This window comes from Rutilus rutilus (genome assembly GCF_951802725.1).
Source record: "Rutilus rutilus genome assembly, chromosome: 8".
Taxonomy (NCBI): Eukaryota; Metazoa; Chordata; class Actinopteri; order Cypriniformes; family Leuciscidae; genus Rutilus; species Rutilus rutilus.
This window is the reverse complement of record NC_140222.1, coordinates 42,406,974-42,433,937: the sequence shown is the minus strand read 5'-3', so window position 1 is coordinate 42,433,937 and position 26,964 is coordinate 42,406,974. Positions and strand designations below refer to the sequence as shown.

General features: G+C 37.7%; 2 protein-coding genes across 6 annotated transcripts; both read left to right on the top strand.

The window, feature by feature from the left end:
• The first annotated feature begins 4,479 nt into the window (after positions 1 to 4,479).
• LOC311294898 (serine/threonine-protein kinase pim-3-like) lies at positions 4,480 to 11,557 on the top strand. Its single transcript, XM_084415961.1, has 7 exons — positions 4,480 to 4,701; positions 5,129 to 5,174; positions 6,355 to 6,413; positions 7,858 to 7,891; positions 9,046 to 9,238; positions 10,567 to 11,047; positions 11,347 to 11,557. Exons 1-7 carry the CDS (start codon positions 4,638 to 4,640, stop codon positions 11,451 to 11,453), a joined length of 984 nt encoding a protein of 327 aa, XP_084272087.1. The 5' UTR covers positions 4,480 to 4,637; the 3' UTR covers positions 11,454 to 11,557.
• Positions 11,558 to 16,309: 4,752 nt separating this feature from the next.
• On the top strand, positions 16,310 to 24,200 carry LOC311296289 (uncharacterized protein). 5 transcript variants are annotated; one of them, XR_014628551.1, is made up of 6 exons: positions 16,310 to 16,458; positions 16,545 to 16,653; positions 16,757 to 16,830; positions 16,907 to 18,801; positions 23,342 to 23,450; positions 23,554 to 24,200. XR_014628551.1 is itself a non-coding variant. In XM_084417994.1 (6 exons), exons 2-5 carry the CDS (start codon positions 17,712 to 17,714, stop codon positions 23,598 to 23,600), a joined length of 480 nt encoding a protein of 159 aa, XP_084274120.1. In that variant the 5' UTR covers positions 16,310 to 16,653; positions 16,757 to 17,711; the 3' UTR covers positions 23,601 to 23,627; positions 23,704 to 24,200. The 5 variants fall into 5 exon arrangements, 2 of the variants coding, with proteins under 2 accessions (XP_084274120.1, XP_084274119.1); XM_084417994.1 differs by having other exon boundaries at positions 16,310 to 16,653; positions 16,757 to 17,893; positions 18,660 to 18,801; positions 23,554 to 23,627; positions 23,704 to 24,200; XR_014628552.1 differs by having other exon boundaries at positions 16,757 to 18,801.
• Positions 24,201 to 26,964: the final 2,764 nt, after the last annotated feature.

Sequence of the window (26,964 nt, the reverse complement as noted above, 5' to 3'; positions counted from 1 at the left end):
CTTTTGAATGCTTTTTTTTAAACATAAATGGGACTTTAATACATATTTAATAAGTACTTTTTGTGTATTTAAAATATAGTTAAAGTGTAGTTTAATGAACTGACAAGCAATTCATGTGAACTAAAATATACTTTAATGTCAGTTAACTTACACTTAAATGTGAATTAAGTGTAATGTTTTCGACAAACGTATTGCATGTAATTGATTTCAAATGTATGACAGATTAAGCTAAAATTAAATGAAATTAGTTGAAATTAAGAGTGCTTTTTTTGGAACAACTTAAGTGGGACTTTAATACATTTTTATTTGAACTTTGAAATATGATAAAAGTGTACTTCCAAATATACTGACAAGCAATTAATGTGGACTAAAATATACTTTAATGTAATATACATGTACACTATTATATAATTAAATACATTTGTAATTAAAAAAAATAATAATAAAGTTGCAATTTATTTCAAATTTAAAAAAAAACAAAACTTAACCTAGTTACAATCAACACAAATTCAATTTAAAACCCTCTATGTACATTTACTGACAAAATCTCTAAAATAAATACATAAAAACCTTTCTGTTGATGCACAAAATACCCCCAAAGAAACACTATACATAAACAGTTACAACACCTTAAAGGGATAGTTCACTTTAAAATGAAAATTCTGTCATCATACTCGCCCTCAAGTTGTTTCAAACCTGTATGAATTTATTTCTTCTGCTGATTTCGAAGAATGTCAGTAACGAACCAGTTAACTGGTCCCATTAACTTCCATAGTAGGAAAAAAAAAATACTATGGAAGTCAATGGGACCAGTTAACTGTTTGGTTACAGCCATTTTTTAAAATACCTTCCTTTGTGTTCAGCAGAAGAAATAAATTCATACAGGTTTGAAACAACTTTTGAGGGCGAGTATGATGACAGAATTTTCATTTTAAAGTGAACTATCCCTTTAACTCATTTATAAAGAGTCTGGAGGACAATGATGCTTATTATGCACAATCATTTTCTCCCTCATACAAAGGTACCTAAACCTATCCATCACAGAAAACATTTAGCATTTTCAGAAAACATCATTCTGCATGGATTTATAAGATTGTTTGCATGTAATTTACTGGTATTACTATACTTTTGGGGTAATTTGGTCCCCATAACATAGGGATTACCAGTACACACATCATTTTAGAAGCAAACACACAGTACCTCAAACACACAACCCATGAATTAATACAAATAAAATGTGAAGAAAAGTATCATTCCATGTACAACACTAAGATTCAAAAGGGTAATGCTTTACAAAAGGTATTATTAGTTAATTACTTCAGTTCACATGAACTAAGAATGAATAATACTTTAAGCATTTATTAGTCTTAGTTCATGTTAATTTCAACATTTAATAATGCATTATTATATTCAAAAGTTGTGTATTAAAATTAGTTAATGCACTGTGAACTCACATGAACAATGACTATAAATTGTATTAACTAACTTAAACTACATTTGAATGAACTAATATTAACAAAGATTAATAAATACTGTAAAAAAAAGAAGCTCATTGTTAGATCATGTTGGCTAATACATAAACTAATATTAACATAGCACACTTTACACAGCACCAACATTAAACAGGACAAAATGCTTACTCCAGCATTACAGTGAATATAAGTTTGTCTAAAAACAAAACAAAACCTGAAGAAATCCAAAGGCACAAAAACAAGAAAACCAAAATCATGTCACCAATTTTTTTGAAGTTGTTGGAAAGTGCTGTTTATGTCAATGTCCCAGAAGTAAATGTGAATGGAAATGTTCCAAAGAGGCAGAAAAGTCAGAAAAAAATACCTTAAAAAAAAAAAGAAAAAAAAAAGGAAAACATTTGTTTATAAAACAGATCCAGTCCATTATTATATTTGGCTCAAATGAATGAAATTGATAGATATACAGTTGTGCTTTAAAGTTTATATACACCTTGCAGTATCTGCAAAATGTTAATAATTTTAGCAATAAGAGGGATCACAAAAATGTATGTTCTCTTTTTATTTAGCATTACCCTGATGAAGCAGTTTATTCTGCAAAGCGTACGTAAACTTTTGACTGCTAACTGTTGATGAATGTGTGATGAATGACCTCAGTCATCAGGGTCACATCGTAGTGCTGAGCAAGGTTCCTTCTATTTCCCACAAACACCAGGATTGCACTGACCACGCCATCTTCACTGACACTGGGCTTAAAGTGATTAAAAATAGAGAACATTTGTATTGCTACTTTACAGGGAATTAAACATAACTTGTCAATTACACAAATATAGATAAATTACCCATGCAAATTGAGAAAGGTAATCTTGAATTTTAAAGGGATACTCCACTTTTTTCGGAAATAAGCTCATTTTACATCTCCCCCAGAGTTAAACAGATGAGTTTTACCGTTTTAGAATCCATTCAGCCGAACTCCGGGTCTGACGGTACCACTTTTAGCATAGCTTAGCACAGATCATTGATTCTGATGAGTCCAGTAGCATTTCTTTCAAAATGACCAAAGAGTTTCAATATTTTTCCTATTTAAAACTTGACTCTTCTGTAGTTAAACCGTGTACTAAGATCGACGGAAAATGAAAAGTTGTGATTTTCTAGGCTGATATGGCTAGGAACTACTCTCATTCCTGCGTAATAATCAAGGAACTGTGCGGCTGTACCATGGGTGCAGCAGGCGTAATGATATGACGCAGCGCCTGAAAATAGGTCTAATAGGTTAGACAAACTTAGTCCCGGTCACGTTGGAAGAAGTTACCGAGCTGGGGACTATTTTCAGGCGCTGCGTCATATCATTACCAGAATTAGTCGATTAATGACACTGAGTAATTATGTCCAATCCGGCCATAATCTAAACGTCCACTGACAGCCAGAACTAGTTCAGAACAAAATGACAAACAATATCTGTAAATTAATTAACTGACTGTTAATTTACGGACTATATCATTAACTGTTAAATTGATCTTGCTGATCAGACACCAACAGGGTTCATGATGCACACATGATGCTTTTAAGTCCTCCTGGGAAGTTTGTATTCATGAGGTTTTACTATTTTACTATTTATGTTTTAAATTAATTTATGAAGCCACTGTAAAATGTATCATTACATGTTATATTGTAATACTATAATACTGTCATATTTTGTGCAGGCATTAGCTTACTTCATCGTAAATAGAAAAGCCTGACAATGTAACTGCTAAATACCAAAGTATTGTGGTATTACATGTTTCTCACTGACACACTCATAACTCTTCAAGATCGGGCTAAAAGAAAATCCCAAGCTTCCTACTCATATTTTCATCATTGTGGCGGCGTTCATGTATGTTCAATTTGTAAATACGATCTTTATGATACAGATATGTTTTGAATGCATCAATAGCTCTAGTTTAGGGACAATCCATACAAACAATCTTTACTAAACAGACTGTCACAGTGAGAAGATTTTTGTCCTTTATCAATGCTAAAGGCCTAACCTCTGCAGTTAACACCATGCTGTTAAATAAAAGTCTGTAGGCAAGTCTTAAGGTTAGGGTTAGGGTTAACCTTAACCCTTAATTTCTAACCCAGACCCAGTTTCACAGACATGGTTTAGATAAAGCCAGGATTTGTCCTTAGTTCAATTTGGGTATTTAATTATAGCTTTTAAAAATGTGCCTTAGAAAAAAAAAAAACATTACTGGCGTGCATCTTGAGACAAAACAATGGCACTGCCATAAGATATGTCAGTTGCTTTCAGGTAATACTGCTCAAACATGCATTTTAGTCTGGGACTACAGGCTTAAGTCTTGCCTGTGAAAGTGTGAAACCCGGGGTATTATGTTGTAACTTGTATATAATTATGCCAATGTTACCAAAGTGTTGCGTTGGACAGAGGATGATTAACTCTAAACCAACAGCTTGTGTACCAGTGCCACACAGGGTGAAAAAGGATGTTGACATTATTAGGCATAAGAGTGTTTCTAAAGGAAAGGTCAAGAATTTGTGAAAGTGTAAAAGGGTCATTATGGGTCACATGAATGTAACTGTCACCACCATGATACCAATTCATTAGATTTTCATATAGATACAGAATTGTATATGAATATATGCAGTGTTTGCTCTGTTTAATACACTGTTTGCTCTATTAAATTGCGCTTTATAAGAACAGTGGTAAATACATATTATATATGGTCAGTTACTGTAAGTTCTTACAGTATTTTTAATCTTTAATTTTTAATGTTTAATTTTTAATCATGCACTGCAATGAAAAAACAATTTAACCAATTGATTAAATATACAGCCAGCCTACAAATACAACCAAATAAATAGCACATTTATATATATTCATATTTTCCTGTAATTGCAATGTTGCCACACTATTGGCTGTCTCTCCTAGCTGTTTTGAGCATGATTGGTTATTCTCTGCTTATTCTGACTGTCATCCAGGAATCTAGCCAATGACAACTAAGCGCGCCTTGAGTCAAGTTTGAATAAACGTCAGTTGAGCGAGTCGGTGTTTGCTGCTGCGCGGGATCTTCAATATTAGCCTATTCTGTGGGTTTTACATCGTTTAAAACATGGATTATTTTACATCGGACTGCTAAATGTTTATTTTGAGCGAGTTGCTGGGTGTAAATGAAGAACAAACAAGGAAATGGACAAAGAATTTTAACAACGGACATATTGCAATCTACGGAAGGTAAATAACTTTATTTTATACAAATTCTGCTACATCAAGATATAGTGTATTAAATTGAGAATCTAAACGCGATTAGAGCAATATTATTAGTGCATACGGTATTCCCAATGTATTAATGTTATGTGCTGCTAGGATGTGTAACGTTAACTTGTCTAACTTTATGATAAAAAATAAATGCTTTACAACGAGTGAACTGAGAATATTGTATCTTTAGACAGTCACAGTCTTACTATAAGAATCTGCAAACTAGGCTTTTGAATCTATTGTTGATCGCGGGATGGCTAACCGATCAGTTAAATTAACGAGTCGTAATAATATGTTTTGGAGCTGGTGAGTCAATTTTGCAAGCTTTTGCAAATGTCTCCGTTAGTAAGTAAAACAAAGAACTAATATTGATGTGTATGTGTGTGTTTCCTTCATGGTCCAGGCATTTTGGGAATAAATATTATCCAGCCACACGATGTTCAGATGCGGTGAGTATTGTCATAAAATACACGTGAAATAGAGACAGAACATGTAAACTCTGCTCAAATGCACTGGTTCAAACCCTCCAGACAAGCTTTATCTTCTTGAGTTTACAGGCCTAGCTGACCCAAAAATAAATGTCTTTCAAAATGAAAGTATTTTTTTCAAACCTCTATAACTTACTTTTGTGAAACACAAGAATTTTGGGAATAAAACAACTAGGCCTATATTCATTGTATGACAAAAATAAAAGGCATTTTTCAAGATATCTTAATTATGGTTCTAGGCCTACATAAGAATCTCATAAAATTTCAACATGAGGGTGAGTAAGCTAACTCTATATATTTTTTTTTTTTTTTTTTTGGATGAGCTGTTCTTTTAAAGGATTAGTTCACCTCAAAGTTAAAAATTGTGTCATCATTTACTCACCCTCAAGTTGTTTCAAATCTGTATGAATTTCTTTCTTTCTTTCTTTCTTCTGCTGAACACAAAGAAAGATATTTTGAAGAATGTCTGTAACTTGGGTCCCATTGACTTCCATAGTATTTTTTTTTTCCTACTATGGAAGTCAATGGGACCCAAGTCTGTCTGTCTACCGACATTCTTCAAAATATCTTTCTTTGTGTTCAGCAGAAGAAAGAAATTCATACAGGTTTAAATCAACTTGAGGGTGAGTAAATGATGACACAATTTTCAACTTTGAGGTGAACTAATCATTTAAGGACATTTGCTAAATTAACCATGTTTTATTTATTATAGTGTAGAAACCATGTTTTTATGGTGGATTTAATACAATAATTTATTAAGTGAGTATAGGAGCAGGCTTCACTGCATATATTAATAAAGTTTTAGAGTGCTGGCCTGGATAATTGTAATACGTAAAATAGGAAAGAGGCCACACTATGCATAAACTTATATTTGCAAAAATGCGTTTCGGCGCGTGCAAACTGATGAAGGCACACGCCGAAACGTGTTTTTGCAAATAAAAGTTTATGCATAGTGTGGCCTCTTTCCTATTTTACGTATTACAATAATTTATTACCATTTGGTTAGTGTCGCAAAACAGTGTTAATTTTTAGTAAGGGTTCTCCAGATATATAACACTTATGGAACATTAAAAAAATTGTCCTATGTTACCCGATCAATAATCCTATTAACACACTTTTTTAAAAAAATATATATTTTTAGATCAAGCATTGGACTTACGGAGCAGAATAGGCACCAACAGAGAAACAAGTCCATCACTAGTAAGTATCCACTGCAGTATCTGGTTACACTTTATTTCTATAGTCCACTTTAGAAATTTTACTAACTATAACTTTTCAACTACATGTCAACTTAACTCTCATTAGAGTATTAGTAGGCTGTAGTAGACAGTCAATAGACTGGTAGGTTAAGTTTAGATGTTAGGATTCGGGTTAGGAGAATAAGTTGACTTGTAGTTGCCAAGTAACTAATAGTCAGTAGAATGTCTGTTAGGGGACCAACAAAACAGAGTGTTAGCAAATATTAAGCAGACAGTCTACTAATACTCTAATGACAGATAGTTGACATGTAGTTGCAAAGTTACTTATAGTTAGTAGAATGTCTAAAGTGGACTATCGAAATAAAGTGTTACCCAGTATCTAAATCCGCAGTCAATTTTAAAGGCACAATGCACTCCGAAATTAAAAAAATGATCTCTTTTTTTTCTTCACTCGTGCCATTCCAGATGTATATCTGACTTTCTTTCCACAAATATATATTTTTTAATTATCCATTATTCTAAGCCAATATAATGCAAGTGCATATGCCAGAAACTTCATACAGCCTACTCACAGCTTGCTGTGTTGTTCACACAAGATGTTTTCTGCACTTATCATGTGAGCAATGCTCTTGGACTTTTCGACCTTCAGCATTTTGGTGTCTATTCACTTGCATTATTTGACACAAACACAAGAGATGGATAATATTTCTAAAGGTCTAGTTTATTTTTTCTGAAATATGTGTTTTCATCTGAAGAAAGAAAATCATATACCTTTCGGTCGGCATAAGGTAGATAAAATGAAGGGGGAATCAGTTTGCTCTCCTTTACCTAGTATTATTTATAAACCTTACATGTGATTTAATAAATGTACAATTAAAGGGGTGTTCCAAGCAAACATCTAAATCCCTTCACAAAGAGCCCTTCCACAAAAGGGTTAGCAAAGGGGGACATGCATGCGATGGTAAATTAACTGAAGTAATTTTATCTTATAGTAATTTTATATTATATTTATGGTAATGTGACCTAGGATGGCAAGTTCCTGTGATTCATTTTAAAACTAGATATGGTGGAAGAGTTCCATTTAACATTTGTTTGGGTTTGCTATATTACACACATTTTCATCATACCGAAGTTCCATAGGTAAAACTTTTATTAATAGATGCGTTAATGTAACTACCTGCAGGGTTAAAAGAAAAGACGTCAAGAACACACAAACTTAAGGAACTTTTACACAACAACAATGTACTAAAAACGGAAGAGTTCTTTCTTTGTTCAGATGACAACGTTATTAAAACGATTACCGTTTGGACAGATCCACTGTGTTAATCTACATGTTCCTTCTTTTGGTGATGCACATTTTTCTATCAGACATAAGTTTTAGATACCAGACAAAACGAATGAATTTATTCCCCCCTTTTACCTCTCTTTTATCTTTCTGTGGCCAGGATCCGTCATTCATCAGAACAGCTACCAAGAGAAGTGAGTATTCGTCCTCTACCTCCTTTGTCTCAATGTTATTTCAACACAATTGGTCTCCAAAGTACTATATGTATGTTTATATTAGGGGTGTAAGATTAAGAACATGTCATAATTCGATACAATTGCGATTTTCGATTCAAAAACGATTCTCGATAAATTAAAAAAACGATTCACAGTATGTAAATGTAGTTACTTTTCCTATGTAGGTATTAGGGATGTGCATCTCCATAACTGAGGCCGATACGATGCGCATCTCGATGCATAGCCAACGATACAATACATTAATGATACAGATAAGCAGCTGCCAGCTACCGATGCAATGCAATACGATTCACTATTATTACGATCCGGTGCGATTCGATTTCGATTCAACGCATTGCAAAAATATGATGCTATGCAATTCAATATGGTATAGATAGTTAACTTTAATTTCTTTTGTTCAGACATAGGGCAAATCATAAAGTAGCTTAAGTGCCATCTGACTTTTAACACATGGCTCTCTCACAATCAAAAGATTTGGTTTCCACAAAAAAAGCAGGTACTGTAGGCTTAGGCTAACTGACCAGAAAGCAGGTGCTGTAATTATGTGCTTCACGGGCCGTTTATCAGTTTGGACCAGTGCAGCGCGAGCCAATCTTGATCAAGCGACACTGTTACTACACGGCGCTAAGAGATCCCAACTGAAGTAATAACATCGCTGCGAGATCTAGTGAGAAGCATTCATATTTCTCTGTTATTAACGGATCAAACAGCGCTGACGTGGAAACATTGTGCCATGAATGAACAATCCAGTGTCCACAGATCAGCAACATTCACCATGGATTTACTGTAGTAACACTAACTGTAACCATGGAAGTTTGGCAGGAATAGTAGGCTATAATGCTTTCAAGTTACATTACGTTGGTTTTATTTTTTTGACATAAATAAAATTACTGCCCTCAAATGTTAATCTGAACTAAAATAAACCTTTGTTTATAACTACAATATTACATTTCATTTTTTTCAAGGAGCTGTTTTACATGCTTCTAAGAGTCAATTATAGCTTCATCATTCCTCAAAGTAAAAAAAAAAAATCATACTTTATGATGTTAGGTTTAATACAAAAAAAAGTTAAAAATATTAAAACAAGGAAATTTGTGTGTGTTTGTTTAAAGGTGCATTGCGCAAGAGTCTGAGTTTTCGCAGAACTACGCCCCCTCTGGCGGCAAGCGAAACTGCAACCAGAGGTGTGCACGCTCACGGACCACACGCACACGCACACGCACGCTTGCACGAGCACGAGCTGGTCATAACCCAAGGAGCATCAGCCGCACAAATCTTTTGTTTACAATCATAATGTCTTCAGAGGTAATAAAGTTTTAAATCTGCAAGTAATTTAAAATATGTGAAAGTAAAGGCAATTGAGTAAATAACACACTTATGTGTGAGGGAAAAAATGGGGGTAGTAGAAAACTTCGTTTTTTATTCCCATCTATCTCCATGTTGAACTGTGTTATGTGTTTACTGTATCCACTTATGACTATTATTATGGAAACACGTTCATGAACAATATAAGTTATTACTTTGTAAAAGCTCAAAATAGTAATCATGATACCATACCATACACAGTCGGTCAACAAAGTACACCCAAATGTCTCAAGGTAATAAACAATCAAGTGGCACTATGACGTTACCATAAAAGCCAAACAGGCTAATCCGCCGAAGATTTGCGGGGGTTTAGCCTGTTTTATTGATCAGCTAAGTAGCATATTCCAATAGCAATACATCGTAATTAAGCAGTAATTTGCTCAAAATTTGTGTCTAAGTATCTAACTTATATATCAGCATTTTATATCACAATCATTCTGAACCTGATCACTGACAATGGTAAGTTAGTAAAACCTATTCCGATTGTACATTTATCTAGCTTACGCTAAAGCATTACACATTTTATGGATCGTCATTTATTGTCATTATTGGCCGTATCAGACATTAGAGAATGGGATATATCTTACCTTTTTATCAAGAAAAAAGCCAACTGAGGATCCCGTTTGAGCCCTAGAGCAGACCGGAGATCTCTCCATTTGTTGAAAGCCTTCCCTATGTTTACTCTCGTCTTACCCCGACGCCTGTCTGACTCCAATTTGGACCTTTTGGTTGCACTAGACAAAAGTTCTCTTTTTTTTTTTATCTTACGTGGAGTTTGCGTTGGTGTTTGAAATGAACTACAAGCCGGTCTCTTAGAATCCATTTTCTACGGAGAATGGCGGCGTCGGCGCATACACAAACCTGCCAGACATATGAGCGTGCCGTGAACGCGCATGACGTCACGCCCAGTCTCAGATTCCGACCCGAATCCCTCTTATTTATTTTACTGTACAGGATTATAGAGGCAATCGCAGTGATCAGAGAAGGGCTCATTCAGCCCATCAGGCAATTGTTTAAGCATGTATGGGTTATAAAACGGGTATTTTTAACATGAAAAGTTGCGCAATGCACCTTTAAGTAATTAAATTAATATAAACATGCGATTAATCAACTACTGGCTTGAATGAATGACTACTCTTTAGTCAGGGCAGCCCAAGGGTTTACTTTGAAAAGCTCACGAGATGGAAAATGAAGTATCCCGGCCTTCAGTTATGAGATTAGAGATTAGTTAGGAGTCTCCTAACCTTCTGTCTATCTCTTTTCTTTAGCCTGCGTTTCCCATACCTATGAGTCGAGAGGCAGCTGCAATGTTGATGCTACAAAAGCCTCCAGCTAGCACACATATCCTACAGTTACATGACATGTATATACTGAAAGATCAAGACGTCCTGGTTCTGGAATATTCACATAGCAGCATTACCTTGTTTGAGTTCCACCACCGAAACCGAGGTTCCCTGAAGGAATCCACAGTGAAACACATCGTTTGGCAGCTTGTTGTGGCGCTGCAGCACTGCATAGATCATGGTGTTTATCAAAGAACACACATGAAGAACGTTCTCATCAATCCATACACCCTGAAAGTCAAGCTGACGGACTTCGAAGACACACTGTTCTTCGAAGACCCCAGATTATACACAGAGGCCAGAGAGTTTGCTGAGTGCAACGCGACTAAGGACATATACAAACTGCTGGATCAGCTGATCACAAGAATAAGCCTTTGGTTTCCCCAAAGGTCACCTATGTCCAAAGGTGAGACCAACAACAAGAACGAAATGGAAATAACATTGCTTAAAAAACATATAGAGCTCAGTAAAATTATTAGACAATTAAAATTATTATTATTGTCAATGATGAGCAAAGTGTAAAACACAGCGGATTGACAATGAATGTTTAGCAATGAATAAATGTTCATGGGCATCCAGAAAATATCATAGTAACAGCAAGAAATGCTAACATGACCTTACATGAACTACATTTCTCAAAATCTGTTTATGAGTGTCTATAAATTCAAACGTGACTAATCAACTGTCTTCTGAAAACTTTGACAGAATGCCTGGATCTTCTTAAGAAACTTGATGGCAGAGGGTCACAGATCACCTTAGATGCCATTTTAGATCATGGCTGGTTTAAAAACCCTCAAGGAGAAGAGAGATGATGTCCTTCCAGCGTCCCTGATGGATTGTTGCGATGGATTGTCTGTGCAAGTGTATGTGCTGACTTGAATTCAGTATGTGAAATAAAAACCTGCAGTTTTAGCTGATTTTGCAACTCATTCCATGAAGTTGGAGCACTGTAACTAAAAGCAGTTTTGCCAAACTTTGTTTTAGTTTGTGGAACATCATACAGTGTGTATCTACATGATCTTAGATTGTATTCAGATCTACTGGTGCTAAGAGTGTAGTTAATTATGAAGGAGTGTGTCCAGATTTGTACACAAAGGTCAACCAATGATTGAGCCTTCTTGTGTTAAGGTTAACAGGTTTAGTTTAATAATGGTTATAACGTATTTGTCATCTGCTTTCATTCACTGTTAGTACAAGCCTGTTGTAGTGGACCCCGTCCGAATGATAGTCTAGTAATTTGGCTCATAGTCTTAGAAATAAAAAATGACAAATTGGGCACCAGGTCAGGAAGCAGACAGACTGGCTTAACTGACCGTCTGCTAGCGGCCTCGCGTCACCAAGGTCAGATAAATCCCATCACATAGAGCCTCTTTCACCTAGATATCATCATATAGAGACTGTGTCTGTTCCCCGAATTTGGAAATCCAAAAAACGTCCAAACCCATCTAAAGGTAAAAATTTAATTGATGTTCAACAAATAAAAAACAGCTATAATACAGATGAGCAAATGATAAAGCTCGGGTTGCTGAATATTCGATCCCTTACTCCAAAAGCACTCGTTGTTAATGATATGATTACTGACTATAATCTAGATGTGCTGTGTTTGACAGAAACCTGGCTAAAACCAGACAATTATATTACTTTAAATGAGTCCACCCCGCAAGATTACTGTTATAAACATGAACCTCGTCTGAAAGGCAAAGGGGGAGGAGTTGCTGTAATTTATAGTAATATTTTCAAAATCACTAAGAAATCTAGTTTTAAATATACTTCTTTTGAAGTGTTAGTACTTAATGTAAAAATATATAGTGTAAATGACAAATCACGTTTGAGATTTGTGCTGGCTACTGTATACAGGCCACCAGGGCACCATACAGACTTTATCAAAGAATTTGCTGACTTTCTATCAGAGTTAGTATTGGCTGCAGATAGTATTGCCCTTGCCTTGGCTTCTGTAAAGATTGCCAGAGGGAAGGGCGGAGCCGCACGTTTCTGTGTGAGGATCTTTTGGGGCGTCTAATGGGGGTCTGTGAGCATGAGGTTACAAACGGACGACTTCTGAGAGCAAGATTTGGCCGATATCTTACCATTGTTAAGCAGAGCACAAGGATTTGGCCCCCCGGTAACCCTTGTGAAAAAAAAAAGCACTTTAGTGTACTTTTATAAAGTGTACTTATTATACAAATAATATACTTTAAATGTATACACTTAAGTGTAACTCAAATGCAATGTTTTCACCGGTCTGAATGCACATTAAGTATAATTGATTTGAAATATATCACATATTAAGTTGAAATAAAATGCAATAAGTTGTCATTAAGAGTGATTTTTTGGTACCACTTAAGTGGGACTTAAATACAACTTTATATTTACTTTCATAATTGCTTCTAGTGTCTTTAAAATTGATTTAAAGTGCACTGCTCAATGCACTGACAAGCAATTAATGTGAACTAACATGTACTTTAATGTCAGTTAACAATACACTTAAGTGTGAATTAAATGTAATGTTTTCACCGCCTAAGTGCATTTTATTTGTATTTAATTTCAAATGTATCACAAATTAAGTTCATATTAAATGCAATTAGTTGAACTTTTGAATGCTTTTTTTTTAAACATAAATGGGACTTTAATACATATTTAATAAGTACTTTCAGTGTATTTAAAATATAGTTAAAGTGTAGTTTAATGAACTGACAAGCAATTCATGTGAACTAAAATATACTTTAATGTCAGTTAACAATACACTTAAATGTGAATTAAGTGTAATGTTTTCGACAAACTTATTGCATGTAATTGATTTCAAATGTATGACAGATTAAGCTAAAATTAAATGAAATTAGTTGAAATTAAGAGTGCTTTTTTTGGAACAACTTAAGTGGGACTTTAATACATTTTTATTTGAACTTTGAAATATGATAAAAGTGTACTTCCAAATATACTGACAAGCAATTAATGTGGACTAAAATATACTTTAATGTAATATACATGTACACTATTATATAATTAAATACATTTGTAATTAAAAAAATTAATAATAAAGTTGCAATTTATTTCAAAAAAAAAAAAAAAAAAAACTTAACCTAGTTACAATCAACACAAATTCAATTTAAAACCCTCTATGTACATTTACTGACAAAATCTCTAAAATAAATACATAAAAACCTTTCTGTTGATGCACAAAATACCCCCAAAGAAACACTATACATAAACAGTTACAACACCTTAAAGGGATAGTTCACTTTAAAATGAAAATTCTGTCATCATACTCGCCCTCAAGTTGTTTCAAACCTGTATGAATTTATTTCTTCTGCTGATTTCGAAGAATGTCAGTAACGAACCAGTTAACTGGTCCCATTAACGTCCATAGTAGGAAAAAAAAAATACTATGGAAGTCAATGGGACCAGTTAACTGTTTGGTTACAGCCATTTTTTAAAATACCTTCCTTTGTGTTCAGCAGAAGAAATAAATTCATACAGGTTTGAAACAACGTTTGAGGGCGAGTATGATGACAGAATTTTCATTTTAAAGTGAACTATCCCTTTAACTCATTTATAAAGAGTCTGGAGGACAATGATGCTTATTATGCACAATCATTTTCTCCCTCATACAAAGGTACCTAAACCTATCCATCACAGAAAGCATTTAGCATTTTCACATTTTCAGAAAACATTATTCTGCATGGATTTATAAGATTGTTTGCATGTAATTTACTGGTATTACTATACTTTTGGGGTAATTTGGTCCCCATAACATAGGGATTACCAGTACACACATCGTTTTAGAAGCAAACACACAGTACCTCAAACACACAACCCATGAATTAATACAAACAAAATGTGAAGAAAAGTATCATTCCATGTACAACACTAAGATTCAAAAGGGTAATGCTTTACAAAAGGTATTATTAGTTAATTACTTCAGTTCACATGAACTAAGAATGAATAATACTTCAAGCATTTATTAGTCTTAGTTCGTGTTAATTTCAACATTTAATAATGCATTATTATATTCAAAAGTTGTGTATTAAAATTAGTTAATGCACTGTGAACTCACATGAACAATGACTATAAATTGTATTAACTAACTTAAACTACATTTGAATGAACTAATATTAACAAAGATTAATAAATACTGTAAAAAAAAAAAAAGAAGCTCATTGTTAGATCATGTTGGCTAATACATAAACTAATATTAACATAGCACACTTTACACAGCACCAACATTAAACAGGACAAAATGCTTACTCCAGCATTACAGTGAATATAAGTTTGTCTAAAAACAAAACAAAAACTGAAGAAATCCAAAAGGCACAAAAACAAGAAAACCAAAATCATGTCACCAATTTTTTTGAAGTTGTTGGAAAGTGCTGTTTATGTCAATGTCCCAGAAGTAAATGTGAATGGAAATGTTCCAAAGAGGCAAAAAAAAAAGGAAAACATTTGTTTATAAACCAGATCCAGTCCATTATTATATTTGGCTCAAATGAATGAAATTGATAGATATACAGTTGTGCTTTAAAGTTTATATACACCTTGCAGTATCTGCAAAATGTTAATAATTTTAGCAATAAGAGGGATCACAAAAATGTATATGTTCTCTTTTTATTTAGCATTACCCTGATGAAGCAGTTTATTCTGCAAAGCGTACGTAAACTTTTGACTGCTAACTGTTGATGAATGTGTGATGAATGACCTCAGTCATCAGGGTCACGTCGTAGTGCTGGGCAAGGTTCCTTCTATTTCCCACAAACACCAGGATTGCACTGACCACGCCATCTTCACTGACACTGGGCTTAAAGTGATTAAAAATAGAGAACATTTGTATTGCTACTTTACAGGGAATTAAACATAACTTGTCAATTACACAAATATAGATAAATTACCCATGCAAATTGAGAAAGGTAATCTTGAATTTTAAGCTTGCCGCACATAGCTATCTTCATGAAGGATGTTCCTGTAGGCTATTTACCACAGTTGACACAGCAATGCTGCAGCCTTCTTCCTTTGGTTTGTTACCTGTAAAATACATGGTGATTATAGGGGCATATGTAAATGCACAGGTGGAAAAGATTCAAAGCATTAAAGCTATAGGGATAGTTAGTGACTTGATAGTAGTGTTTTAGCTTGATCAAGGTGTGCTGTCTTGGCAATACATTTTGTACAGACTCAAATGAGTCAAAAGAATATTTTATGCATGTAACAATTATGTTGACTGAACATGTTATGCATAAGATCCTTATAAACATATGTAAACCATACATATTTAACATTCATTTTTCTTTCTGCAGCGGCAGGAAATAACACAGTATTACATCAGCTGAATATAAGTTAACGTTATGTCTGAAACATTTGACTGAGAAAGTGCATCCGATCTTTATATGTATACATAACTTAATAAACCAAACACAATTTTAAAGTAAATTCATAATGAACACTATAACCTTGTAAATGGAGTCAATTTGAATCGAATTAAACGCATTTCACAATCACCTCGTGTTACAGCGTTCACGAAATGGCGGACAGTCTGTCGCAACGATGGACAACTAGGAGGGGCAGGAGAGGAAACAGGGGGAGAAACATCTTAAACAAAAAAGAAAGAAAAAATTTGATTGATTTATTTGAGCCATTAAAATTAGAAACCTGGGGCCGTATTCACAAATGTGGGAGGAGACTGGCCAGCAATCAGTTTCAGGTGTAGGTGGTTAGTTCTATCATTAAGATCGCATAAAGGGTTCTTACAGCAACAGGAGGTGGTTTTTCTGCAGTTCTGGCGTGTGTTTGTTGTGCTCAACGTGCAGCCTCTGTACCCTTTCATAGGTATGTTTTTAGTTGTTTGGGTTGTTTGCGTGAAGTTTCCAACTGCTCCTTGATGGTGCAATTCCATCTTTGTTATTTTCTTTTAGGCTGATTATTTAAGAGGTTTTATTCTCTGTCTGGGAAATGAGGCAGACAAACATTTATTGCTGCGGTACCTTCAATGGGCTGATGGCCGTGTTGGAATGCTGAATAACGGTAAACGCAGTATATACACTTTAAGACCGATCATTTATGAGTTTGAGTCAATTAATATACAAATGTATTTGATGTTGTGGTAATCTTTTCTCTTGTTTTATAGTACCTTTTATCAATCATGTTTGGGGATTGAGAGCTGAGATTGGGTAACTGTGTTGCAGTTGTACTTTCGCTAAAGTAGGTTATGTTTTGTTGTTTTAAATTGTGGGCTGCATTGATGTGTATTAACATGCATGTTTCTTTATTGTTAAAGGGGCAGACCAGCCACTGTTTCTTGTATATTTTAGATTTATATTGTGGTTTGTTATTTGATATTGATTTTGATCTTAATGTTATTTGTTATTTGCTTTGTTTTCTTTGGTACTGCTCTCCTCTTTTGTGTGTTCCAGTGGTCAGAGACTTTGTACAGGGCCGGACCTGCATCTACACTAAACCTCCTTCGGTGTAGGTGATTTGGGTGGTGTGACATTGCTGTGTGGTGTGTACTGGAGCTTGGCACTGAAATAGTGACTTAAAGGTTACTACTTATTTGCGGTGTATGTTGTGGGGTTTCTTCTGTCTTCTTCTGTCTCTTACAGGTGGTAGGAGGTCCACAAGAGCAGGTCCGACCCTCTTGCAGTCTTGAGGAGAGCTAATTCCAACTTCTGTGAATGTTATCACTAGTTTTTAACATTTGATGGTTCTATTGGAACAATAAAAATTGTTACCTTTTTTACAAACTACATTTGTTGTCCATAATCTGTATTTTGTGACCCCTAGAGGGCTCCTCCTGCCTTAAATAAGGAGGTGGCGTAGTCAGCTTATATTTCCTACACTACATTTTTGGCGTAAGTCGGCAGGGACTTAATGTAATCTTAACTGTTATTTATTGTATGATTGTTAAAATAGAAACAGTGGCTGGGACAGGATAACAAGAGGAGCGACTGCCCGGAGATGCCAAGCGGGGACCTAGAGGCCAGTGACTACAAATAACTTGCCAAATTTTTTTTCTTCCTTTTTTTTTTTTTTTTCTCATTATTTTGTTATATGTTGTGCAGTAATTTTATCTTGTTGTAAATATGAGTTTTGAAGGGGAACAGGAGGAACTTCTTGCTCTACGTGAGGAGGTACAAAGGTTGCGAGTAGCTAATGCACAGGTTCATCAAGGAGGGGGTGCCAGTTCAGCTGCAAGTAGTTCTAGTGGACCACCTGAGGTTTCTAATATTGCCTCAAGTCTCCCTAGTCAAGCAACATCTGAAAGGTTTGTTTATATTCAGCGGGAGAGGAAGTGTCCTTATTTTTCTGGCTCTAAATCCAAAACTGATTTATCGGTTTATGATTGGATCGAGAATGTTGAAGCATGTCTTCGGGATAGGTGTATTACTAATAGAGAGAAGGCCCTCTTCCTTTATGATCATTTGGAAGGGGAAGCAAAAGCAGAAATTAGGTTTCGCTCTTTGACAGATCGGGAAAACCCTGAGGTTGTTTTACACATTTTAAAAGAATTGTACGGTTCCTCCTCTTCCTTTGTTGGTCTCCAAAAACAGTTTTTTGAACGAAAACAGAAAGATAATGAGTCATTAAAAGAGTTTTCTCACTCTCTGTGGGCTTTAATTGGGGATATCCAGCGTTCTTATCCAAATAAGCTAATAGATCCAGATATTTTGGTTAGAGACCAATTTGTCGAACATGTGCGTGATGTGGCATTGCGCAGAGAATTAAAGAGTATTGTGAGACAAAACTCATCAATTTCTTTTTTAGCACTCCGACATGAGGCTATTAAATGGGCTGAAGAGGGTGAGAGACCTTTTGGACAGGCTCGAGTAGGGCTTTACCATCAAGGAGCTGACTTTAATGTTGAGGGGGCCTGTAATTCAATGGGGACTGGGAGGGGGTTTGATTTGTCTGCTCTACAAGAGCAACTTCATAAACAGCAGTTGCAAATTAATAGCATCCTACAAAGTTTAGCTAAAATACAGTCTGTGTTGGATCAGCCTGCCTCCCGTCCTCATAACTCTAATTATCAGTTTACTGCAGAAGGTCTGCCTATTTGCCTGCGTTGCCGTAAACCTGGACACATTCTTCGTCAGTGTCGTCAGGGACCGAGACCACGAGCCACTAGCCCATCTGTTGAGACAAATGCCAACCCTACTGCTACTGGACCCTCAGGTATGGGAGATGGGGGGAGAACAAGCATTAATAATGTGATTAGTAGCATGCAGAATTCACCACCTCTTATAGGTAAATGTCCAATTGTTGATGTGGTAATGGGTGGGGTAGAAGTGAAATGTCTGTTAGATACAGGTTCTATGGTCACCACCATTACAGAGTCATTCTTTAAAGAGGCATTTAAACCTTTGATGGCCCCTAGACTTCAATCATGTGGGTGGCTTGCCTTGAAGGCAGCTAATGGGCTAGATATTCCCTATGTAGGTTACTTGGAATTGGATGTCCAGGTGTTAGGCAGAAACATTCCAGGTCGGGGGGTTTTAGTGGTAAAAGATCCCCTTGGTGCTTCACAACAAGAGGCGGTACCAGGATTATTGGGAATGAATGTAATTGGAGAATGTTATCGAGAGTTATTTGCACAACAAGGGGAAGTATTGTTTAGCTCGTTAGATGCTGATCAAGCTAAAGCAGGCTGGGAGAAGGCTTTGCGCCATTGCCATAGATTAGAGGTTTGTCCAGTAACCAGCGAAGGTAGGGTCCGTGTGCTTGAAAGGGCAGGAGATTTTATACCAGCAGGGTCCCTAAAATTTGTAAAAGTTACTTGCCCAAAGGTTCCCTACACCGCCCCAAAACCTATGTTGTTGGAGCCAGGGGGCTCAGATCTTGCTCCAGGTTTGTTGCTGTCACCATCTTTAGTGACAGTTGTAAATGGTGTGACTTATGTACCCGTAGTTAATGTAGGAGTTACAGGGGCTACAGTGCATGCAAGACAGGTGCTGGGCAAGTTACATCATGTTGAGGGAATTGAAGGACAGCAGTTGAACTTTGTTGGGGAGGGTGAAGAGGTTGCGACTGTAGTGAATGCCCATACAGTTATGGGATCTCATGTGCCTGTATCAGAGACTATTTCAGCATTACAATGGCCAGGGTTAACATCTGCGGAGAGTAGACAAGTAAAAGAGCTATTGGAGAAGTACCAACAGGTTTTTGCCAAAAGTGAGGGTGACCTAGGGTGTACTGATGAGATTGAACATGAAATACCGCTTACTGATAATACCCCAGTGCGTCAGAGATATAGGAGAATACCCCCTACACAGTGGCAGGCTGTAAAAAATCACATTAAGCAGCTTTTGGACAGTAAGGTAATTAGAGAAAGCAGTAGTCCCTATGCGTCACCTATTGTGTTGGTACAGAAAAAGAGTGGCGAATTAAGAATGTGTGTGGACTATCGACAATTGAACGCCAAGACACGGAAGGATGCTTATCCACTTCCCCGTATTGAAGAGTCTTTGGATGCCCTGGCAGGTGCACAGTGGTTTTCTACCCTAGATCTGGCGAGTGGTTATAACCAGGTCCCGGTGGCTGAAAGAGATAAAGCAAAGACTGCCTTTTGCACACCTTTTGGGCTCTTTGAGTTTGAGAGAATGCCATTTGGGTTATGTAATGCACCGGGGACTTTCCAAAGGCTCATGGAAAGAATATTCGGTGACCAGAGTTTACAGTCTGTCCTTTTGTATCTTGATGACGTTATTGTCTTCTCTTCTTCTGTGGAACAGCATTTGCAGAGACTGGAGGTGGTTCTTAGCCGACTGAAAAAGAAAGAACTAAAAGCAAAGTTAAGTAAATGCCATTTCTTTAAACAGGAAGTGCAGTACCTGGGGCATCGTGTTTCCAGAGAAGGAGTGGCGACTGATCCAGAAAAAACATCCGCTGTGGCAAATTGGAGGCGGCCCCGTGACGTGACGGAAGTCAGGTCTTTCCTGGGTTTCTGTAGTTACTATCGTCGCTTTGTGAAGGGTTTTGCCCAAGTAGCTGCCCCCCTCCATCAACTGGTTGCTGATGTTCTTAAAACTGCGAAGAAAGGCAGGGCCAAACCAGGTACGTTTTTGCCTAACATGTGGACCGATGAGTGTGAGCAAAGTTTCAGAGAATTAAAGAGGACTCTCACATGTGCCCCTATTCTGGCCTTTGCCGACTTTACTAAGCCATTTGTTGTGGAAGTTGATGCGAGTCATCAGGGCTTAGGGGCCGTCCTGTCTCAAGAAAATCAGGGCAGGTTGAAGCCAGTAGCCTATGCCAGCCGGTCGCTGCGACGGTCTGAGAGAAACATGGAGAATTATAGCTCTATGAAATTGGAGCTCTTGGCACTTAAGTGGGCTTTATCAGAGAAATTCAGAGAGTACTTGCTGGGAAGTAAATGCACTGTGTATACTGATAATAATCCTCTCAGCCATTTCCAGTCGATTAAGTTGGGTGCCACTGAACAACGATGGATAGCCCAATTGGCTGCTTTTGATTTTACTGTGCTGTACCGCCCAGGTCGTGTCAATGGCAATGCTGATTCTCTTTCTCGCCAATACAGTGAGCAGGTCAGCGAGGATCGTGGTGACGGATTTAACCCGCATGAGCAATGCCTCCTTGATGTAACTCAAAATGCAGGAGCCGATGTGATGTTGCAACAGATTGGGGTGTTTCCCAGTCGTTCCAGAGCTGACTTGGTGGTACTGCAAGGTGCAGATTCCCTGTTGAAGTCATTTCTCTCATTATGGAGGTTGGGGCAACTACCAACTAAAGAACAACGGGTACAGCTGTCAAGAGATCTTCAGTGTCTGCTTCGTCAATGGGATCGGATAACTGAGAAAAATGGCCTGTTGTATAGACGGGCAATGACATCTCATGGTGAAGAGTTTTTTCAGTTGCTTTTGCCTTCTTGCCTCCGCCAGGAAGTTCTGTATAACCTTCATGATGGGCATGGGCATCAGGGGGTGCGAAGGACTACTGATCTGATCAGGCAAAGGTGCTACTGGCCAGGAATGGGAGTTGAGATAGAGAAGTACTGCCAGCTTTGTCAACGTTGCATACTCTCAAAAGCTGTTCAGCCAGGAGTGAAGACATATCAAGGTGTTCTCCTTGCTAGCCAGCCATTGGAGGTTCTTGCAATAGATTTCACTCTTTTGGAACCTGGTATGGATCGGCGAGAAAACGTGTTGGTCATGACTGATGTCTTTTCCAAATATACACAGGCGGTGCCTACTAAAGATCAAAGCGCCATTACTGTAGCCAAAACTCTGGTTGAGAGCTGGTTTTATCGTTTTGGAGTGCCTAAAAGGATACACTCTGATCAGGGGAGAAACTTTGAGAGTGCTCTTATTCGACAGCTCTGTAGCCTCTATGGGATTGAAAAATCTAGGACCACAACATACCATCCTCAGGGAAATGGGCAGTGTGAGAGATTCAATCGGACTCTTCACGATCTGCTTCGCTCCCTTCCCCCAGAAAAAAAACGGGCATGGCCCAAGTATATCTCTCAGCTGGTCTGGGCATATAATACGACGACTCATCGCTCCACTGGACATTCACCGTATTCTTTAATGTTTGGGGTGCCCCCGCAACTTCCGGTTGATTCCCTTTTGGGGATGGATGTCTCCGAGGCTGACCAAGAAGTAATTAACTCCTGGGAAGAGTGGGTCCAGCACCACCAGGAACGGCTTCAGCTGGCACGTAATTTAGCATGGAAAAATCTTGAAGAAGCAGCAGAATATCGACAACAGCATCACAACAATCAGGTACACGATCGTGGATTGAGCAAAGGGCAACTGATTTATTTAAAAGACCATCGCCATCAAGGCCGTCATAAGATCCAAGATGTGTGGTCACCAGTGCTGTATAAAGTAGTCAATGTGCCAGACAAACCCGGTGCTCCGTACACCGTTACATCAGTTGATGGTGCTAGTAATGCACGCAGGGTACATAGGACTGAGATGAGGGCAGCTCGGCTTGAAGATCAGCCCTGTGAACCAGTAATACCCCAGGCCTGTCCGCAAGCTGGTGCCCAAGAAGGTGAACTCGATAGTGAAGAAGAGGATTATTCGGAGTGGGCTACTAAAGAAAAGTCTATTCTGTCTGTCGACAGCTTTCCAGAAGGGGCATACCATGTGTTAACGCCTGGTAGAGAAAAAAGTGTCCAGGAGGCAGATTCCGACGCTCAGGGAGATGTCAGTCCAGTCAGTGATGGATTGGAGCAAGAGATATTGCAACCTCATTCTCATCAAGCCAGTGGTCAGCAGGAGATGCCACAACCTCAAGATGAGATGCTGACCCTTCGACGTACTTCAAGGCCAACAGCTGGTCAACATTCAAATCCGTACCATCTGCCGCAATCTGCAGTGACAAGCTTTTATGTTGGGGCGGTAGGGGCTGCTGCTTTTACAGGTCTAAACCAAGCTAATCTTTTTAGACCCTGGCTATAAGTTAGTCCTTGTCGTCGAGGCGACGACATCTTTTCGGGGGGGTGAATGTGGGAGGAGACTGGCCAGCAATCAGTTTCAGGTGTAGGTGGTTAGTTCTATCATTAAGATCGCATAAAGGGTTCTTACAGCAACAGGAGGTGGTTTTTCTGCAGTTCTGGCGTGTGTTTGTTGTGCTCAACGTGCAGCCTCTGTACCCTTTCATAGGTATGTTTTTAGTTGTTTGGGTTGTTTGCGTGAAGTTTCCAACTGCTCCTTGATGGTGCAATTCCATCTTTGTTATTTTCTTTTAGGCTGATTATTTAAGAGGTTTTATTCTCTGTCTGGGAAATGAGGCAGACAAACATTTATTGCTGCGGTACCTTCAATGGGCTGATGGCCGTGTTGGAATGCTGAATAACGGTAAACGCAGTATATACACTTTAAGACCGATCATTTATGAGTTTGAGTCAATTAATATACAAATGTATTTGATGTTGTGGTAATCTTTTCTCTTGTTTTATAGTACCTTTTATCAATCATGTTTGGGGATTGAGAGCTGAGATTGGGTAACTGTGTTGCAGTTGTACTTTCGCTAAAGTAGGTTATGTTTTGTTGTTTTAAATTGTGGGCTGCATTGATGTGTATTAACATGCATGTTTCTTTATTGTTAAAGGGGCAGACCAGCCACTGTTTCTTGTATATTTTAGATTTATATTGTGGTTTGTTATTTGATATTGATTTTGATCTTAATGTTATTTGTTATTTGCTTTGTTTTCTTTGGTACTGCTCTCCTCTTTTGTGTGTTCCAGTGGTCAGAGACTTTGTACAGGGCCGGACCTGCATCTACACTAAACCTCCTTCGGTGTAGGTGATTTGGGTGGTGTGACATTGCTGTGTGGTGTGTACTGGAGCTTGGCACTGAAATAGTGACTTAAAGGTTACTACTTATTTGCGGTGTATGTTGTGGGGTTTCTTCTGTCTTCTTCTGTCTCTTACAGGTGGTAGGAGGTCCACAAGAGCAGGTCCGACCCTCTTGCAGTCTTGAGGAGAGCTAATTCCAACTTCTGTGAATGTTATCACTAGTTTTTAACATTTGATGGTTCTATTGGAACAATAAAAATTGTTACCTTTTTTACAAACTACATTTGTTGTCCATAATCTGTATTTTGTGACCCCTAGAGGGCTCCTCCTGCCTTAAATAAGGAGGTGGCGTAGTCAGCTTATATTTCCTACACTACACAAAGCATTTTATCTTACCACTAGGAGTACTCCTAAATCGCCCTAAAAGATTTTAGCTAGGAGTTTTCTCTTAAAAGTTATTCACAACGCCTTTCAGACCTACTCTTAGTAAAGAAAAATGACAACTCCTAAACTAAGAGTGAGTCTTCGTTGCTATGGATGACGTCATTACTCATGCACGAGCTTGACTGAAGTGACCACCTTGATTGGCTGATGATTGTAACGCGGGAATGATTCCAAACCCCTCCCCTACGATGATGATTGACAGGTGACAGGTCTGAGAATGCGTGCGCTACACAAGTAGTGCGAAGGACGGAAGATGATGAATAACTGAATAAATAGCCTAAATGAATAAAGAGTAAGGAAAAACAAATAGCCTAGTAGCCTAATGAAACATATGGATTGATGCAATATCTTTGCAACATTATTGAATAAATCTGTTACTATATGCCTCTGCCTACGTTTGCAAAGAGAAGAACATTTTAATTTGATTCACAATCAAACGTTACAATTAGTTTACATGCAATGAATGAGTAGCCTAGTTTTGGTTGTTGTTGGTGCCGTTATTGCATCCCTAGTTATGCCTACAATGCAAAATTGTTCCCTCGCGATTGGAAGCTCCTGTAGCCGCCGCGTACGCATTTCAAAACCTCGCAACGTGAAATGACACAAAAAGCGGTTTGTGAAGGTCTTAGTGAGTTAGGAGTCCTCTCGACTTCTTTTAAGCTGTCCCAGGCTTAGGTGCTACTTTTAGGGCTAAAATGCTTTGTGAATTACTCTTAGTCAAAAAAATTAGGAGTCCTAAAGTTACGAGAGACACGCCCATTATTTTTAGGAGTTGCTCCTAAATTCGCCAGTTAGGAGCTACTTTTAGCCTTAAAATTCTTTGTGAATACAGCCCCTGCACTAGAGAGGAATTAAACATTTCAGGTCAATGCAGGCAGATCAACAGTAGTGTTGAAAATTAAATTTAATGTCCCCAACTAATCAAGCCAAAAGCCAATGGCAACAAATGTGAAAAAGGCAAAAAAGGCGACAGTGGCAGGAACCAAAACTCCATCAGTGGCAGGATGGAGAAATAAACCTTGGGAGAACCCAGACTCAGTCGCTCAGTTCTCCTCTGGCCAATGAGTGAACATGAATTTGCCTGATTATGATCCAGGCAAAATTACAGGTCAGAAGTCAGATTGGATCAGAACATTCAGAATATTGTCCAGTTCATCTGGTTGAAGATCAGAGTTGCGCCGGTATGGAGACGAGTTTGTTGAGGATCAGTGCTGATGGCTGTCGTGTCGATGAGGCCTTCGATAAGAGTCTAGTTGACACAATCTCTGCTGACACTTCAGTGATGCGTTGTGGTCGTGTCTAGGTGCAGGTCCTCCATCTGATCTGGATCCGGCTGATTACAGTAAACCTTGGAATAAGCAGAAAGACTAACATTAGCGTAGATGCCATTCTTCTTATGATGTAACGAGTACATCGGGTGTTATAGGAAGTGTTCCCAGGTCCGGCTGACCTAATCTATGCAGCCTAATAATCATTTAACTGATTTGAATAATAGGAATAAATAAATGTTCTATTCTAACCTATGCCAGGTTAAAGAGATGTGTCTTTAGTCTAGCTTTGAACTGACAGAGTTCTTCCCAGACAATGTTAGGAAGACTGTTCCAAAGTTTTGGTTCTAAATAGGAAAAGGATCTACCGCCAGCAGCCGATATTGATATTCTAGGTATTATTAACTGGCCGGAATTTTGAGATCGCAATAGACGTGAAGGACTATAATGCGTTAAGAGCTCGCTCAAGTACTGCGGAGCTAAACCATTTAGTGCTTTGTAAGTAATCAGCAATATTTAAAAATGTATACAATGTTTAATAGGGAGCCAGTGCAGTGTTGACAGAACCGGGCTAATATGGTCATACTTCCTGGTTCTGGTAAGAACTCGAGCTGCTGCGTTTTGGACCAGCTGTAGTTTGTTTATTAAGCGTGCAGGGCAACCACCCAGTAGAGCATTACAATAATCTAGCCTTGAGGTCATGAACGCATGAACTAACTGTTCCGCATTTGTCAATGAGAGCATATGACGTAATTTAGATATATTTTTAAGATGGAAAAATGCAGTTTTACAGATACTAGACACGTGACTTTCAAATGAAAGATTGGTATCAAAGAGCACACCCAGGTTCCTAACCGACGACGAAGACTTGACAGAGCAGCCATCAAGTGTTAGACAGTATTCTAGGTTATTACGCGTGGAAGTTTTTTGTCCAATAATTTGAATCTCTGCTTTTTCAGAATTTAGTAGTAGGAAATTACTAGTCATCCAATTTTTTATATCAGCTATGCATTCTGTTAATTTCTTGAATTGGCAAGTTTCGTCAGGGCGCGAAGAAATATAGAGCTGAGTATCATCAGCATAACAGTGAAAACTAATGTCCTGCGTTCCTAATGATATCTCCTAATGGTAGCATGTACAGAGTGAACAGCAGCGGTCCTAGTACTGAGCCTTGTGGTACGCCATACTGAACTTGTGATCGATAAGACATCTCTTCATTTACTGCTACAAACTGATAACGGTCGGATAAGTATGATTAAACCATGCTAATGCAATTCCACTAATGCCAACATAATTTTCGAGTGGTATAATGCCCTTTTCATAAGATGTAAAATAAGTCTCTGATGTCCCCAGAGTGTGTG

What these genes read in the sequence shown, in the direction of transcription:
- LOC311296289 (XM_084417994.1), top strand. Translation starts at nt 17,712, where the DNA reads ATGAGTTTTGAAGGGGAACAGGAGGAACTTCTTGCTCTACGTGAGGAG. An exon ending in AGTCAAGCAACATCTGAAAG is followed by an intron (nt 17,894 to 18,659) that starts GTTTGTTTATAT and finishes TCTAATTATCAG; the next exon opens with TTTACTGCAGAAGGTCTGCC. An exon ending in TACTGCTACTGGACCCTCAG is followed by an intron (nt 18,802 to 23,341) that starts GTATGGGAGATG and finishes ATTTTCTTTTAG; the next exon opens with GCTGATTATTTAAGAGGTTT.
- LOC311294898 (XM_084415961.1), top strand. Translation starts at nt 4,638, where the DNA reads ATGAAGAACAAACAAGGAAATGGACAAAGAATTTTAACAACGGACATA. An exon ending in GAGAAACAAGTCCATCACTA is followed by an intron (nt 6,414 to 7,857) that starts GTAAGTATCCAC and finishes TTCTGTGGCCAG; the next exon opens with GATCCGTCATTCATCAGAAC. An exon ending in CAGAACAGCTACCAAGAGAA is followed by an intron (nt 7,892 to 9,045) that starts GTGAGTATTCGT and finishes GTTTGTTTAAAG; the next exon opens with GTGCATTGCGCAAGAGTCTG.